Source organism: Talpa occidentalis, unplaced genomic scaffold (genome assembly GCF_014898055.3).
Source record: "Talpa occidentalis isolate TD23 unplaced genomic scaffold, MPIMG_talOcc4v2.1, whole genome shotgun sequence".
NCBI classification, from domain to species: Eukaryota; Metazoa; Chordata; class Mammalia; order Eulipotyphla; family Talpidae; genus Talpa; species Talpa occidentalis.
In genome coordinates this window covers 62,144,828-62,163,122 of record NW_026555331.1, presented here as the reverse complement: position 1 = coordinate 62,163,122, position 18,295 = coordinate 62,144,828, and the positions used below count along the sequence as shown (strand labels likewise).

Genomic DNA, 18,295 nt, shown 5'->3' with positions numbered 1-18,295 from the left:
AAGGGAATAAGAAACACTTAAGGGATAAATGGGTTAAATATATGTATAAACAAGAAGCAACTAAAAATAAGTCCAAAAAACGATTTGAGGGGGAAAAAACAAATAATACTAGAAATACGAATTATTTGAAAATTAAAACCTTTATAAACTAGCTTCAATTTCAGGTTAGATATAGCCAAAAATTATAAACTGAGAAATTGATATTAGTAAATTAAACAGAATGTAATATAGAGGAAAAGGAAATGGAATGTGTGGAGAAGTGTTCTGGAATATAAGATGAAAAAAGTCTAGCATGCATTTGATCAGAATTACAGAATGAGAAGGGAGCAAGGATGTGGTAGAAGATATATCTAAAAATCTGTAGTGACTGAACATTTCTCCATGGACATAGGTTTATTTCTAAAACATAGAAATAGGTTTATAGTTATGAGTTATTTCTCATAACTCATAACTGCTAAAAGAAATATTTAAATTCAGGAAGAAAAAATACCTCTATATATATTGAGGTAACATTGATTTATTACAGTGTGTATGATTCAGAGAAGTAAGATCACATCTCCTCAGATGTATGTTACCACATCACAGTCACCTCCAAGGCACGACCTCTTTAAAGAAATCCGCATACATAAAAATGAAGCTGCCTTACCCCAAAGGCAAGAGAACATCTCAATTAACCTGAGAATAAAGGCAGATCACTTTCAAAGGCAGAGTGAGGTGGCAGAACTCTTAAAATCAATAATGAAAGTCAAGATTCAGTGGAATTATATAATATCTAGAAAATGATAAAAGACTAATTACTAATCTAAAGATTCACACCTACTGAAAGTACTTTTAAAGGTAAACTTTTTCCCATGAAAATTCTCATGAAAGAAAAGATTCTCATGAAAGAAAAATATAATGGTAGAGGGGAAATGATGTCAGAAAAAAGAAATATTATATATGTACATAAATATAAAAAGAAAAATGACTGTAGGAATAGTAAAAAATACTGTTTCATGGAGTTTATTAAATTACAGAATTTAATTAGTTTATAATTAAAATGAGTAACAGTAATTACTGTTCAAGTATAAGTTGGAAGGAGAATATTTGGAATCTAAGATGGGTAGTGACACTTTTATGCATTTGTGTGTCAAAGGTAGTTTCTAATAGAGGAGAAAGTATAAAATTTCTAGTCTAAAAGTGGAAAATTAGGAAATGACAAAAAATAATATTAAAGAAAGTATGAAAGAGAAAAAGAAATATAAAACAAGTGAAATGGGCACAGAAAGCAACATACTTTAATGGAGAAATAAAACCCAAATATTTTAGTACCTCTGTTAAAGTAAATGACGTTAATGTCACTTGAGCATAAAACAGTATCTAACTCTATGTCATTTACAAGAAATATAAAACATAGGATTACTTTAAGCGAAAAGCTGAAAGTAATATGGAAAAAGACATACTGTGGCTCTTAGCCCATACTTTCCTTAAAGGGAAAACTGTGCTAAAAATACACTTGTAATGCCAGATACTTAAAGTATCTGTTGTATTACTAGTACTGGATTAGAGACTTAGAACCACAAGCTGCCCAAGTTTATATTTCTTTGATGTTTTACTGTATGTCTACTTTATGACTTTAGGTTGTCAACACAGTTTCATAGCAATCAGAACCATGGGTGGTATTTATAAGGTGATAATTTATCTTACAGATGTATTTACAATATTTCTCTCTGTCAAAACAAGCTTAATTCATTTAATTGTTCAATTAGATAAACTAGAATTAATATGTAATTGCTTAAGAGATCACAAAGTGTTAAGAGGGAAGCATTAAAAGCTTTTTTGGAGTGAGAATGAATATTCTTTTTTTAGTTCTCGTGTTAGAAATGATTTAAAGGATCTTTTTTGACTTAACATGATTTCACATTTAACTGGCGCTGTTGCAGTACTACATTCCACATAAATCCAGCTCATGTATAAAGGAAAAAATCCAGTTTAATCTTTAGCTGTGATGAAGAATGATTGAGCCTTGTCACCAGAAGTGTTTTTTGTTCATTTAATAAATATGATAACCTGAATAAATGGGTAGAAGGATTTTGAATCAGAGAGATAGTGAAAAACAATGTGTGCACTAGAAGTAGAAAAGTAGATTTGGTTTTGAGTTTGCAAATACATGTAAACTAAACATGAACTTGTGAATATCTGTAGAGAAAAAGAACCCTTTCAATGAAGACATTCTTGAGCAATCCATCCCTAAGCCTTCACACATAGTTAATTCTATACACTATATTCTATAGCCTATACACTGTATAATCTAAACACTATATAGTCTATATGCTATATAGTCTAGAAATACACTATATAGTCCATATACTATAAACTATGGCAAAGTGTCACACCAGCTTCAAAGCTAATAACATATAAATCCATGCTTCAGTAAAATTATAAGACACACTTTACAGGTGAATAGGAAATGACAGAATCTGAGAGTTGACCCTATGAATTTCTGGTTCCTACACAGTGTTTTACTCACACAGGTTGAGGACTGTGGAAAACGCTATTGTAAGTAAGAACCTATTGTAAGTAAGAACAATCCTGCATAAAATTTACTGTCAGTAAAGGCTCCTAATTTTGTATTAATTTCCTGAAATGTCAGCAGTGAATACTGATAAAGATACAATCCAGATACACAAATTGATCTTTACTAAAAGCAGAACATTAATTCTTTTCCCTCTCAATATAGTACATATCATCTATGTTTAGGAAATTAATTTGAATTATCCATGCATAATCCAATATCAAAATCATTGGCCACAAATGAATTCTTGGTATTCACATTTAGGTTCAGCTACTTGTTGGCTGTTAGGGACCATTAGAATAATCCATATTTGTTAAGGAAATTATTTTCCTCTCTAAATGATCAGCTAAAGGTTAGGCTTTCACTAGTCCAATAAATTATTTATGTAACATCAATTAGCCTCCTTCTGCCTTTTCCTTACATCACAAGGGGTTGGCTCACCCAGTACATGAGTAGATCAGAGGTGGAGGAGAGATCAGCATGGGTATAATGTTTACTTGTGCACCTGTTCTAATATGTGCCTGGATTTGTTTTAATCCGGGATGGTAAGATAGCAGGCATGGAAACGATTCTCATGAAAGAACAAGTTTATACTCAAGAACCCCAGGAACTGGAGAGGCAACATGCCTCCAGGGGCCACATGGGGAAGAACATGGGGTGGCCAGGAGGTAGAGAAGTGGGAGAAGCAGAGCATGACCTGGAGTCTTTGTTGGGTTTTCTTGAGAAGATAGGGCAGGTATGCTGATTAAGTTTAGGACTGGAAAGTTCAAACAATTTCAGTTGGCTCTGGCCTGTAGTGATGTATCTAATTTATAGTATCTAGTCCTAATGGTGATTTAAAGCAAGGGGACTTTTGGCCTGGTGTGCAAAAGTTTGATAATGGAGATGTTTAAGGCTGTGGGCTCTGGACTGGCTGATTTGTCATCAAAGGTGCACTCACGGAGGGTGTCATTTGGTTACTCTAGGAATTAGCTATTCCTGTCATGGGTAATCTTTATAGGTTAAGACCTCAAATGCTGAAACATCAAGAATATTAAAAATAATAAAATGTAATCAATAGAACAGTCCTGCTTTTAAGCGTATGGGTCAGTATTTATCTGAATCTTAAAATAATAAGTATAGATATGAGAAAGTTAATCATTAACATCAGAAGCCCACAATATTTCCCTTGGCAATATGTTTACAGCTTAATTTCCCAAAAAAACTCTCCCAAAAGTGAATAGAAAACAAGGCAAAAAACACAAGTGACTATTCATGTGCATTATCTTTTTAAAAAGAGAGGAGGAATATAAAGCACTCACATAACTGTGAACATTTTTCATAATAACTAGGCACAGGAGTTTTTCTCAGATTTGGAAGTTTCTTTACTGACAACCAAGGGAATCACAAAGATTATTTTGGTGTTCTTGGAATGTACTCTTGGTCTTGGCGCTGCCATTTAAAAACGCTGTCTGGAGTACTTTAAAGAACGTATACCTTCTGCACTTAGTGTTTTAATCTAAGGATATTTAAGGCCCTGGGCTCCTAACAAGTGACATAGATGGACAATTATATTGACCTGGGGTAACAAAAGGAAAGCAATGAAATATTTAAGCTTCTGCCTTGAACATCTGTGATCTATACTTTCCTCATCCTCAATATGAAAAGGTTGGGTCAGATGATCTCAATGGTCTCATGCAACCATCACTCACACAGACACACAGTCATCATTATGTTCCTTGGGATGTTGCCTACTTAAAATAAAATGGTTAAGGGCCTCCCTAGTGGCACAAGGGGTTAAGCACCACACTATGAAGCAATCTGCAGCCTCTGCAAGCACAAGTTCGATCCCCTGCTGGTCAGGGAGCAACCCCCATGGCGCAGCAAACCTCTCCTGATTTGCCCGCTGCTCCCCTCAGCAGTGTATTTCAGTCAGTCTGCCTGTTCTGCTCCCCACTCTGTCTCTGGTGAATCCTCTCACCCTCCGCATCTGTGGCCTGTACCCCAGTTCTTGTATGCATAAATAAATAAATCTTTAAAAAAATAAAATGGTTAAATTGAAATATATACATTTTAATGGGGAGCGAATTAAGTTGATCTAGGATACTGAGTCCTATATGACTCATTCTACTTGACTCACTATCCAGACCCTCTATTTTATAGGTGTAACCTATCTTTATGTTTAATATATCTTTATTTATAGGATTTATTAGGAACTAGGAGTATAATTGGACAAGCAGGTGATTAAATTAATTTGTGCAGGTAGCTTGCGACCTCATGCTTCATTTAAAAATAATGTCCCCACCAGTGATTTTCATTTAGATGATACAAACTTGCACACACCACAGGTCAAGGAAGGTATGCAAAATACCTTTTTTAAAGTAATAAGAATTTCCCACAAGTCCTAAAAGTAAGCTATTCTTACCTTAGAGGTATCATCGCCTTCATCTTCATGCACTGAACTCGATGGTGAAGGAGTTGCGGACTTGCTTCCAGGTGGAGATGGAGAGTTGTGGGGAACACTGCTTCCTCCCATATTCAGCCCAAGCTGAGCGCTTAGCTGTGACTGGTTGATGGTGGTCAGCTGGCCGTGCGGCATCATTCCTGGCTGCTGCCTGATGTCGGGGGGCTGACCCCTTGGTCTCATGGCTGCCATCTGAGGATGGGAGCTATACTGAGCTCCTTCAGGGCTTCGTATATCTTGCATCTACAACCAAATATGAAAAGGAGTAATTTTTAACAAATATGTTTCCAGAATTTAAAAAAAAAAATAGACTTTAAATATTCTGTAGGCTGCCCTGCTGAACAGCAGGCATTTTAATCTTTCACCATGTGTCTCAGAGTGTAACAATCTTAAAAGTATATATTCCCAAAAGGTGGTGTTATCAAAAGAACATAATTCGAGCATTCACTCAACTCATGTTTCGTTATTCAAGATCTGATTTATTATATTTACAGTTTTCTGTAATAATGAAATGCAAATATATATCATTAAAATATTTAATATGGTGTACGTTTAAAAATATTGATGCTTTAGTAAAGTGTCAAAATCATATAATTATTAGTGATTATAATATTCACAGCAATTTATGAAATTCTATTTATTTTATTCTGATCATTTAAGAAAGGCTTTTGGTAATTAAAGTTTTGTGGCTCTATGTTTAATTCTATATGTGTTAGTATTGGCCAAAATAATCTAGTAGTTTCCAGACTCAGAACACTTACAGGCTGGTATTAACCAATTGATTAATTGATGATTGAAATGATTTGATGGCATAATCAGATTTGAAAGTAAAGCTCTAAAGTTGCAAGGTCACCATATTAATCCATTATGCGATCTGGGTCTCTGCTTTTTAGCCTTAATGAGACTTACTTGTGTAATTCAAGCAATGAATTTTGTCTCTGCAAGGATTAAAATTAAAAGCATTGGAGGATGACGCTCTTAACGTATCTAGAGGTCAAATGTGCTGTATAAGAGGAGCATGGTAGATTTCATTTAACATTTCTGTGGCATTTTCAAACTTAAAATAGTGGAGACTATTTTGTGGTGTTATAGAAGCAACTCAGTTTTTTATTCTGAGGGAACTTGGGCAGTTTGTGCAGGTAGAGGGTTTATAAATCAAGAGAGGAAAAAAAGAAAAGAAGAAAAAGGAGAGAAAAAGGGAGGGGGTATATAGTTAAAATTACATTTTGAAACTGAAAAATAAAATTAATAATGTTACCTTTCTCTATTTCACTTAGAAAATATCCTTCATGGTTTTAGAATGTCTACTAATTATCTACCTGTAAATGTTATCATGAAATGGAAATACTTTAAAGGTCATTAAAATTCTAGCCACAGGCACTTTTAAAATTTTAATAATGAAATCATTTTTTACCAGTGCTCTCTAATCATTTTGCCAATCTAGTCAGATCCACCTGAAACTGAAGTTGTGGCTGAAGAGGTATCTGTGTTCTCTATTAGGATTACTGTCTCCACCATGATATCTCTTATTAGTCAATATCACTTTCCAATTCTTGCTACCACTTCATACTTAGTACTGGCTTTTCATAGTGAAGACATAGGCTGGCTACATGGTTTTGTACTTGGGGCTTTCCTGGTCTGAACCAACATTTCCCCCATAATTTAAACTGTATTGCTTTACTTTTTCAAGGATAGCTTATAGTTCTCCATTGTATGAAGTCCCTCATTAATGCAGTTATACTATTCAATGATAGAAGATAAAACTTAAGGGCAGGCCCTGGTATACCTTGATAAATGTCTTTTGAATAAATACATAAATACATTTAAATGAATGAATAAAACCTAGATAGGTTAAATATTTTTCCCAAATCAGAGTTGTAGTAAAGTCGTCAGCTCTCCGTTACACACTTTGATACTTCCTACTATACTTGCATATCCCATAGAGAGTTACAGTGAAAGTGAATCAAACATGACTTGTTAAATGTTGTCTAATCAAATAAATTACTATTTCTACCTAGTCCATTCATGTGGCTTCCACCCACTTTACTAAAAAGTTTTTGTTCCATCTTAGTTGTTCACATAACTTCTGTAATCTGATTTTCCTTGTGAAATAATGCTAGCTTTCAAGGAGATCCTTAATGCTGTGCTGCCATTAGAGGGTATCATAAAAACCAGGATCAATTTTGGAGAATACACAGAAGAGGGAATATATTCTCATTTCAGTCCTACTCTCTAATGCCCTTAATTGCTTTTTCGTAGACCCTGAGCCCGTAGAGTACCTCTCTCATTGTGGACACAGAGTAATGGATGCCCATAATGGCCACTGTCCTACACAAGGAAAACCCTTCTTCTAACCTTGCATCAAATAAAGCACTCGTGTTGAAACAGATGTTTGTTAAAGACTCATATTTATAGCCCTGAATATAAAAATGTTTATTAGCAAGTCATACTTTAACTAAGTTATTGTTCCAAAAGTATATCTCCTTCACTTAAATTCCAAGTTACAAACTGTTTGTAACCTATTGTTTCAAGCCCACTTCTCATTCTTAGATAAAATATTGTGGTATTAGCATGATATTGCAGAGAATGAATTTTAAATTGATTCACAGGATTTCCAGATATACAACTTAAAACAAGGGTTTTTAAAAACTTAAAGAAATCTCACTTAACAGCACCTATCATTTCCATCATTTTGTGATCTTTCTGATTGTTTTCTTATTCTAATGTTAGTGTTGTGGGTAGATCTCTGAATACTAAAATTTGTGTTCTCACCTTGGTACTATTAGTATAAGGATGTGGGCATGGTAAAGAATCAATTTTGGGTAGGGCAATGAAGGACTAATGAGGGTACTCTTTTCAACAGACTCATCTCTAGTTCAAAATATCATGTCATCAACGGTGTTAGGCCAGGCAACTGAATTAAAGAATAATTTTCCTGTGTGGAGGGTGACAAGTGAAATTAGGGAGCTACTCATCTCTAGTTCTCAGATGCACTTAAATATAATCAGATCTTAACACCCATGGTGACATTTCTGAATTGGGAGAAATATTTCCTTTACTCTGGCTTTCATAGATGTCAGTAAAGTACTAATCACTGCCTACTGTATAATATGGATATGTTAAACTGGATGGAATCTCACTACTGAAAAGTAATACTGAATAATGACTGTAAAATAAGTAGCTCATAAAAGTAAACAAGTATATAGACTGCTGGTTTCCTTCTAGAAAGATTCTGACTGACTACTGGTCTTAATGTGAAATACAAAACTACAACTTGCAAAATATTATTTTCTGTTTACCTTGTAATTTATTGTGGATAATTAATTTAATTCCTGCTTAATAAGAGCCACTATTCAATCTGATTTTTCTTGACTTCTTGATTTCTCTTTTTCCCAAAATTCCTACCCCTAAACACTTCTAAACTAACGTTGTTTCTAAGCGACATTTTTCCCATCTGGCTAGGATTCATCATGGGTTTGTTAATGAGAATGTTCCAAATTAAAATGTCCAGTTCTTTTTCTGATGTAGAAATAAAATTTGCTTATTTTTACATATTTATGTTCTTTCTATAATTCCATGATATCATTGCCATTATCTCATATCCACTAAATTTATTTTAAAGTCAAATTTGAAAATCAGTTTGTCTTTTATCCATTTAAAGTTGATTTACTGGTACAGTCACTATGGAAAGCTGTATGGAAGTTGCTCAAAATATGAATAATGGATCTACCATATGACCCAGTGATTCCATTCCTAAGATTCTATCCAAAGGATCCCTAGGAATTCGAAACACTAATTTGAAAGGAAACCTGTAACCCATGATTATCACAGACTATTTACAAGAGTCAAGATATGGAAACAAGCCAAATGTCCCCAAACAGATAAGATCAAGAAGATGTGGTGTATATACAGGATGGAATACTACTCAGCAATCAAAAAAAAAATAAACTCATGCCGTTTGCAGCAACATGGAGGGAACTGGAAGGGGTTATTCTAAGCAAAACAAGTCACAAGGAAAAAGATAAATATCACTTACATGTGGAATATAAAGAAATCAAACAAAGGGTTGGGAAAAGACAAAACTTGCAAGCTGACCATAGATCTGAGGCATACGGCAGAGTAGGAGGAGAGAGAGGGGTCAAAACAGAGGAGGAAAGAACACAAGGGACTGTGGTGATGGATCATAGATGCTATGGTGGTGGGAGAACTATGGGACTACACCCAAGGGGAGAAATCAAATACTGCACAAAAATTAACAACAGTGTAAGAAATAAATTTATAAATAAAACGGTTGGTCTATCAAATTCAATATTCTTCTTATTTTGTACTGACAATGCATTCTGTCTGTATTTCTTTATGGGACACTAATTTTACACTTCTTAGTTTGATATATATGTACTCTCTACACAGTAATCTTGACTAGTTGATTACCAATGAGGTCTTCAATACTTCTTGAGTTCTTTTAGTGAAAAGGTATTCAAAAAGCATTTGCTGAGTCAATATATAAATTAAGCAGTGAAAAATTCATTTCCATAAGTGTAAACTAACTTTAGCTGGTTTGATGATTTTTATTTTTGTCTGTGAGTTTCAACTAGCATTAGTCAGAAGATGAAAAGACAATTTGAATAATATCTGTTTCCCTTGTGGCAGAAACCTCAAACTGTACCCTCTGACACTCATTAGTCATTAAGGTCATAGCACTTTTGTCCTGAGAAACAGGCCTTCAGTATTTGGCTGTCTGGTCAAGAAGCTAGCTAACAGAGAGCAATTCCTATTCTCCTTTGCAGCTCTCTTTAACCATGTGACCAAATTTCCATGACTTAATTGTAAGTGAAAGTGTGGTATAGTACTCCGGAGAATCTCCTTAAATGGAAGGGCTCAGCTTCCTTTGTTCTTTTCTATTGGCAAAAATGTAGATGATTAGAACTGGGGTGGGAGGTGGATGTCTTAGAATATTGGAGGTACAAGAAAGAAGGAGCTTGAGTGTTTGATTATCATGGAGCTACCATGATAAAGCTACCATGGAGCTTTTCATGTGAAAAGGATGTAAATGTCTATCTATTTTAGAGTCACTGACATTTTGCATTTTCTGTTATAAGCAGCTGAACTTCATCTTAACTGATACACCCAAATAGGCCGTGAACTCAATGAAGCAACACAGAATCTACTTTGTTCACTACTGCAGCCCTGGAATCTAGTACAGATCTGGGCACAGAGTAGGTGCTCAATACGTACCTCTTGAATTACATTGAGTAGGTGTTTCAGACAGTAGAGTTAGGATTGACAGAGCTGACTTCATATAAAAAGTATTGTGAATCCTTGGTCTTTTGGAAACTACATTTGCTAATTTCTCAGACCCAAATGTAGCTCAAAGGTATTTTCTGATGTGCATATTTTCATTTCGTTTGTTTCAAGTTCAGGGATCTTCATTTTTTTTCTTGACTAAATGGTCCTATATGTCATCATCATTTTAATTTTGAGCAGGTCTTAATAATTTTCTCCCCATTGGGGAAACTCAATTCATTGAAAATGGGTCCTACATTTCACTTTTTTTTTAAACCAAACCTGTTTCCTTAAATTTTATAGATTGCTACTGAAGGTTAATATTATTCAGTAATTAACAGAAGCTAAAAAATGTCAATTAAAATAATGGAAGAGGATTATGGTCATGAAGGGAAGATTTCAATTGAGTTCCTTCAAAATCTTTTTCCAATTAATGGAAAACAGCAGCTCAGTCAAAATCAATTAAGAAGCCAAAGCAGGTATCCTGTATTTTCCCTCATGAGCTGCCTTGTAATCTATGGCTTCATAATAATAGCACATTCTTTTTTTCCCTTGCCCAATTACCTACAGAGTAAGAGCTCAGGGTTGAGGATATCACTTAAGTGGGAAACTTCAGGGATACTACTTGATAAGTATTTCAGCCTGTGCTGTACTTTCCTTGGATTTTCTTTGAAAAGAAAAGGTAAAAAAGACAGGTTGCTTATCTCAGGTTATTATATTTTAAAACACAATGATCAATTTGATGTGATGGTAGTACCAAAAAGAAACCCTTAGCACATTAGCTTTGTCACGATTAAATGTGGTTAAAATCGCACAGTTGAATGGCACCAGAGCTGCGTTTCGGTTTTTAAAACTGTGTGTGTTTCACAATTCTTCCAGAATCTGTTTTCTTCTTTCAAATATCAGCATCCTTCCCAGTCCAACATATGAGACTTGAAAGCTATCATCTCTGCCTCTAGCAGACAATCCATATCAAAACAGTTGTACACATAAAACCCTAACAACGTCTTGGCTCTCTCTGCTCTGATCCAGCTGTTTGAGTGAATAGCAGTTGGTGAACAGAGCCTGGAACATGGGGAGCCCTGAGGCCTTATTTGCTAATGTGGCTCAGCAGCTGCTGTTTTCTGTGGTCTTTGCAGGCGAGGCCTGGAAGTGTGCCAGTTGCAGCAGGAACAAGAGAACGAGAGGAATCTCTGAAGCCCTCCCATTTACCCCTGTCTGTCAGCTTTTGACACCCTTAGCTGTTGAGTGCTTTCCCCAGGGCGATGAGGAGACCCTGCTGGCTTAGCCGTGACAAGTGCTTACTCTCAGTCCCTTTTATGCACACTATCTAACACATACCATCTTGAACATCTAAAGAAAAACTTCTGAGCCTTGCTCTTGGTAGCCCATTCAGCCTTGCATGATTAAGCAGGCCAGGAAGGCTAAGCAGTTCCATTTTTCTTAGGCATAATGCACTCAGAGTCTAGGAGAAAATGTTAATGTTGATGTAATTTAAGTCCCCAATATGATTACATATTTTTGCCAAGGATTCAATTAATATGTAAATATAAACACCAGAGCAAATTCATGGGTAAATTTAATAATCAAATTTTATTTATTATTTTCCTAAATGCATTTCCAAGAGAGCTAAATTATTTGCTGTTCAAACAAATTAAAGAAACCATTTTTACATGATCTCCTGTGTGATCTATTTATTATTTAAAAATGTGTCCTTTCAATAAACTTTCACATTTTTTTACCATTAAAATTTTGGACATTGAAGACTGATAGTGTCAAAAATGGGGAAGTCTGGAAAACACATATGCAAAGCACTTGCTCTAGTTTTAAAGATGAAGAAAAATGAAGCTCAAAAGAAAGGCTTTGATTTTTAGGAAAAAGTATTTTAATCCTCAGTATTTGGTTATAGTTCAAACTCTGAAGTTCCAAAAGCAAAATTGTTTTTGAATTTAACATTTGGAATCTACTTTTCTTCCAAAAGGCAGTATAAACAAATATGGTTCAGATTTCTTTACAATACACTAAAATGGAATACAGTATGTTCTCACTTAACATTGTTGATAGGTTCTTGGAAATGGTGATTTTAAGCAAAACGACATGTAAGGAAATCAGTCTTACCAGAGGCTAATTGATATAAACAACAGTTAAGTTCTGATGGCATATTTATGATCATAAAAATCATCATATTTCTAAATAAAGACCCAAGGCACTTCTAATGTAAATAATTTTCATTCATTCAATTGTTTTCCATCCTGCTTTTTCCAGTTCAGGGTCACTGGTGGCCAGAGTCTATCCTGGCAACTGAGGGCACAAGGGGGCAGCTCAGGGCACAAAGGGGGGACTGGACACCCCTCCAATGTACAACACACTAACACTCACATCTACACACACTCTAATAGAGACAACTGAGAATCACCATTGGGATGTGGGAAGAAAACAGAGTCCCTGGAGAAAAGCTATGCAGATATGGGGAGAAGATGTAAATTCCACACAGACTGCGGCTTTGGTGGGGAATCAATTTTTTTTTCTCATGAACTTTATAATGAAAATGATGTTGAATGAAATTTGAAGATCTGCTGTATTTGTGATTTACTTAGGGCAGTCATTGCAAAATGAATTATCACAAGATAATAAAAACTTTGGAGCACAATTCATTATCTTTTGCCAAAGGGACAGTCATCCTGTAGACCCACCATCCTTGAGGAAGATGAAGATGACCTCAGAAACTAACACTCTTGCCCAAGTAAGTTCCAATGCCCGACCATCCCCCTCCCTCACTGTATTTTTTCCCCATGAACGAGACCTTATCACTCAAAGAACATGATATGTTAGAAGAAAACATCAATGAAAGTTTTAAATGTCAGAAAAGGGAGAAAGTTTTAAATGTCATGGTTAGATATTTATATTGTCTAGAGATCATTTTACCAATATTAAATTAAATTAAATTAATTTTTGTACTATTCCAGGGATGAACCAAAGATCAGACACCGAAGAGCAGAAAGTCACAGAAGGAGGGAGGGTTCCCAACCTCTCAGTGTCCTTTAGGTCCTCATCCTCCTTGACAGAACTCACCATCTATTTCTGTTACCTCCCCAAGACTAGTTGCTCTAATGTTTGCATTTGGATTCAATTCTAAAAATGACCAAGAAATCGATTTTACACCATTTTGTTAAATTTCTTTTTCTTTCTTTTTCTAGATGGGAGGTAGTTTGCTGAAGTGGAAGGGTTCCTGCTTGGTGACATCACCAGATTGGCTTGATTTCTAATGAATTGCTTACTTTTGACTTACTCGACCCTCATTTTCCAGCTCTGTAAAATATGCATAACAATGTTTCAACAGCAAAGATTTATTGATTGCCAACTATGTGTTAGTTATTACTCTAAATAGCAGTTACCAACAGTGATGGAGCATGGAGCATGGTGAAATTCCTATCCTTATGTAGCTCCATTTCCAGTGGGGAAAACAGACAGTATGATAAATATTAGAAGTAGAATGATTATGATGTTTTAAGGACACAAATTTGAGAGAAATATACTGAACTTAAATGCTTGCTTTAAATTGCTATCATGGGAATCAACTATGTTGTCAAATGTAGACATACTTTTGTGGTTGTTCAAATACATTAGTTTTTGAGATACAAATGTTTGTCTTCTTCTTTTTTTCAATCACCTTGAGTCTCTTTTCCTGACTAGTTCTAGTACACGGTGAGCCACTGACATACTTACAAACAAACGTCTGTAGCCATAAGCTTGCAACTGTAGAGATGTGATAGACTGAGCAGCTTATGTCACAGAACATGGGGTTTCACTGTGAGAAAGTAAATAGCCCAGATAAAACTTGAACTTATAACCCAGAATTTAATAGCTCCCTGATCAAGGGTAATAGGTTAAATGGTAGATACAAAGTTCAAAAAAATTTAATGCATAAAAAGGTATTCTCATTTCATAGCAAACCCTTTGCTCCCATAAACTATGTGCATATAATCTCCCCTATGGGTCATGATGATGGCCAGGAGGTTACGGAGTATAGTGAAGCCTTTTATCAGCGCAGTTGGAAAGATGGTTTTTATTCAAATTGAGGCACCCCATTTCTGATGCTTCATGCCAACACTATCTGTCACCTGCTGTTATTGGTAAACATCAACATCAATATTACCAAGCTTGACACTGTGTTTAAGTGTGCCCTTTAAAGGGCTCCTTTGTCCAGTGCAAGTAAAGGAAACATGCGAATGCACAACAGGCAAGCTACAGTCTTAATTGACAAGAAGCATCTCTCATGATTCCAATTAATGGCAGAACATAAAGTCTCATGGATTGAAAGCCCCAACTTATCTTAAAGGGCTTGGGAGACCATCTGGTCTACCCTCTTGTTCTGAAAATGTATGAATTAGCAATTCTTACAAAATTGTAAACCTCTAATAATAGGAGTCTCTACGCCTGCCCTCAGTCTACCTGTGATTAGAGTCAATGCAGCTCTTTATTTGTAGAGATCATGCATCTGCACTATAAAGTATAGGCGCTGCATTGTTTGTAGGGCTAAACTCTTATATTAAAGTGTATTTTAAACATGTTAATATATGTTCACATTTCCATGCTTTGATGTATCCAGAGAAGAGACTGGATAGTGTACCTTATTTTCAGAATACTTTCAAAGGCTTGTGTGTATTGGAACCAAAGGAATGAATTGGAAGAATAGGTGATAAGAAAATTGGGAAATGCTTTGAGACAGTCCCTTTGGGGGTCACAGCTTATCTACTAGAGCTAGATCTGTATATTTATAGCATCACAAGTCAGTTGAAATGGTTCTTTATACTATATTTAAACCTGAAAATTTAACTGGCTTTCATACTTCCATTGGAATGTTAATGGGATGCTAGTACAAATGGAGATGTCAAGTGGAATATTGACTTCTTAACATCAGTTCAGAAAGTGATATTTGAGTTCATTTTTAGAGGCTCTTAAATCATTAGATACACATGACATTCACTTAAAAGTACATCTCAAGGAGCAAAATTAAAGCTCATATTATGCTTGGGCCAGATAGCTTCCCTACGCAGAATATTTGTATGCTCCTAACTTATTCAGAACAAGAAGAGAAGTACAATTTTAAATTAGCACTTTATTATGGAAATAACCCAATAATCCTTTTAATAATAGATTATAAAACATTAAAATAGCATGAAACCAAGATAGGAAAAGGCTGGAAATCTCTGCTATTGAGTACAGTATTAATAACTTGGTAAAAATCAGTCTAGGAAAATTACGTCTTTCAGTGCCTTTAAACTGTCTGACTCTGTAAGTGACCTTAAGCTACTTTAAAACAATTAAAATATTCAAATATTTGTCTGCCCAAATTTTATGGCATGTTAGATAATGGAATGAAAGTAGTTATATATAGTCTATATTTCTGGATATACCTAATTTAGTTAATATTAACATTACTCACTCATTTATGCCTTTATACACTTTGAGTCATATAAGGTCAAGGTCTCAAAACTAATCATAAAAACTACTGACTGCTATTCATACTAATATAATAACCCTTTCTTTAAAACAACTGCCAATAAATTTCATTATAAAAAGTTATTAAAAGGGTTAAAAACCTATTAAATGTCAAAGAATTTGCCTGACTCAAACTTCTAATAAAGAAAGAGAATAGGCTTTCTTTCTGAATTATTTAAATCTTTACTGACTGTGCATTGAGCCATGAAATTAGAAAAGTGTTATTAGAAGTGTTCTCTGGTTTTTATAAAAGTTAGAGCCCGGAATGTATCAAGCCATAGTCTTTAACTAGACTAGTTAAAGCAGTAGGTTTTTAATCCCAAATACATGGCTTTTACTGATATAAAAGTCATAATTAAACTCTATCCTGTAACTTGGTGATAATAAAATCATTATTACAGAAGAGCACACGTTCATTTAGATGCTACATGCTCCAATTTTAATTTGGTTAAATAACTTCAAGTTTTTTATATTTTAATGTCCACTAACATAAAACCACTTAACCAATGATTAGATTTTAATAGTGACTAATTTTAAAACACTGATGTAAAGAATTTGAGTTATCTGTCATTTATAGGCTTCACTCTCCCAAATATATGTTGAAATTACATAATTGTTGTCTAACAAGTTAAAAATCATAATTCTGCTCAGTTATAACCCTATATAGTAATGATGATGGCATGAAATACATTTGGGTAACACTGATAAAAACAGCATTCATACCTTTCAAAGTTTTAATTGGTTTATCCAGAAACTACACTTAACACAACTGATTTGAACTGTTTTATACCCGACAAGCAGGTAACTACATACAGATCTATCTCCTTAATGGCTCAGTGAGAGCCTTTGGTAATCAAGGTCTTAAATTCTCTCTTTTTTTAAAATTTTATTTTTATATTCCCCATACAATTGCACCCCCCCTTATTAAATTCTTATTAATATTAACTAATGCTTACTGGTCTTACCTTACATACCAAACACCATGCTAAGATGTTTACAGGCTGTGAGTGAGTTATTCAGATTTACTGGGTTTCTTTCATGCATACAGTAGGTATATGCATTATTATTAAACTTTTTAGTTATTTTCTCTTAGAAAAACAAAAGGAAGTTTATATGTACTCCTCTATTTAACCCTTACAATGAAAGTTGAGACTGTTACACCCATGAAGGACCAAAGGCCCAGAGAGTAGATTCTTCAGTTATTCAGTAAGTGAAACAGTTAAAATTTGTTGCAGGCTGTCAGGCTGCAAAGACTACATTGTAGCTTTGCTTCCTCTGTTATTGAGCCCATGTATGATCTGATGTCTTTAGATGTTCTCTTAACAAAGGATGATTGGAGAAGCTTGCTGGGAAAGATGGAGCTATAACCCAGAATAACTGAATTTAATGCACTGATTCCTTGGGTGGGAAATTTAATTAGAAATGTTTTACTAAACATTTACTCTGTACCTGCTAGCATGAGAGATCTTAGGGGAAGTAAAGACACAGAGACAGTCCAGTGGAGTGAGACATTCTATAGTACAAGAAAGGGGAGACTGGTTGATACAACCAAAAATACCCTATTCTAGAATTACAGAAGAAGGGATGTGACTTGAGTGAGGTTTGAATGGGGAAGAGATGGGCATGAAGTGTGCAAATAATACTGCAACAAGGAGTCTATCTGCATTACACTATAGTTGCCAGGAATATCACTGAGAATTACAAATGCTTCTCAACCTAGGAAAAGATTTGAAATGGAATTATGTAGGGTTTAACTCTAGAGCCTTATTATTGATATTGGCTACCCTATCTGATTGGTGGACAATCACTGTAACTGCTGTATTTTCATAAAAGTAATTATTTATTTAAGATAATGTATAAGATTAAAAAATAAAATAATTATATAACTTTTCCATTAAAGTAAAGGATGATTCTAAACCTTAAAAATACAAAACACATTCATATCATATTTTAAGGAAAATGTGACCAAGAGCAATCTGAGAGTTTGATTTCTATTTGGAAATGAGTAATCTGATGGTCAAATATTTTAACTCTTAAGTTTAGAGAGTTAGTCTATAGTTTCAAAACAACATGTTGGAATATTTTCTGAAGTATTAAATTGTTCTAAATGAAGCCAACAAAACACACTAACATGTAATGCTACATTAGCAAAAAGACCATTTAATCAGTCCCCAAATATGGGTCTAATCTTTTAAAAATAATTTGGGATTTTTCATTGAGTGCATAAAAACATTTATGAGCACACCAACAGCAGTCATTCTAATCTGGATCTTTTACAACATTCATTTCATTTACTAAAAACATTGCCACATAAGTTATGCTTTCATGGAACAACTGACTCAAACATTTTGATTAAAACCTTTCTTTATATGGCCCCACTTGTCAATCAGTGTCATTCACTTATTAGTAAAATATGGTATCCAGAAGGAAAGAAAAAAAAACAAAACAAAAACAAAAGCACTCTGTAGGAGGAGGTGGCGAATGCAATGTGGATATAGGTTGGACTCATGGAT

The 18,295-nt window shown here is 34.6% G+C and overlaps 1 protein-coding gene across 2 annotated transcripts in view; it reads right to left on the bottom strand.

Moving 5' to 3' along the window:
* TOX (thymocyte selection associated high mobility group box) overlaps positions 1–18,295 on the bottom strand; it is a 299,999-nt gene that overhangs the window by 41,520 nt on the left and 240,184 nt on the right. For both annotated transcript variants that reach the window (XM_054692251.1, XM_054692252.1), the window contains one exon: positions 4,959–5,240. In XM_054692251.1, the coding sequence (XP_054548226.1) occupies positions 4,959–5,240 (282 nt within the window). The remainder of the gene's footprint in view (positions 1–4,958; positions 5,241–18,295) is intronic.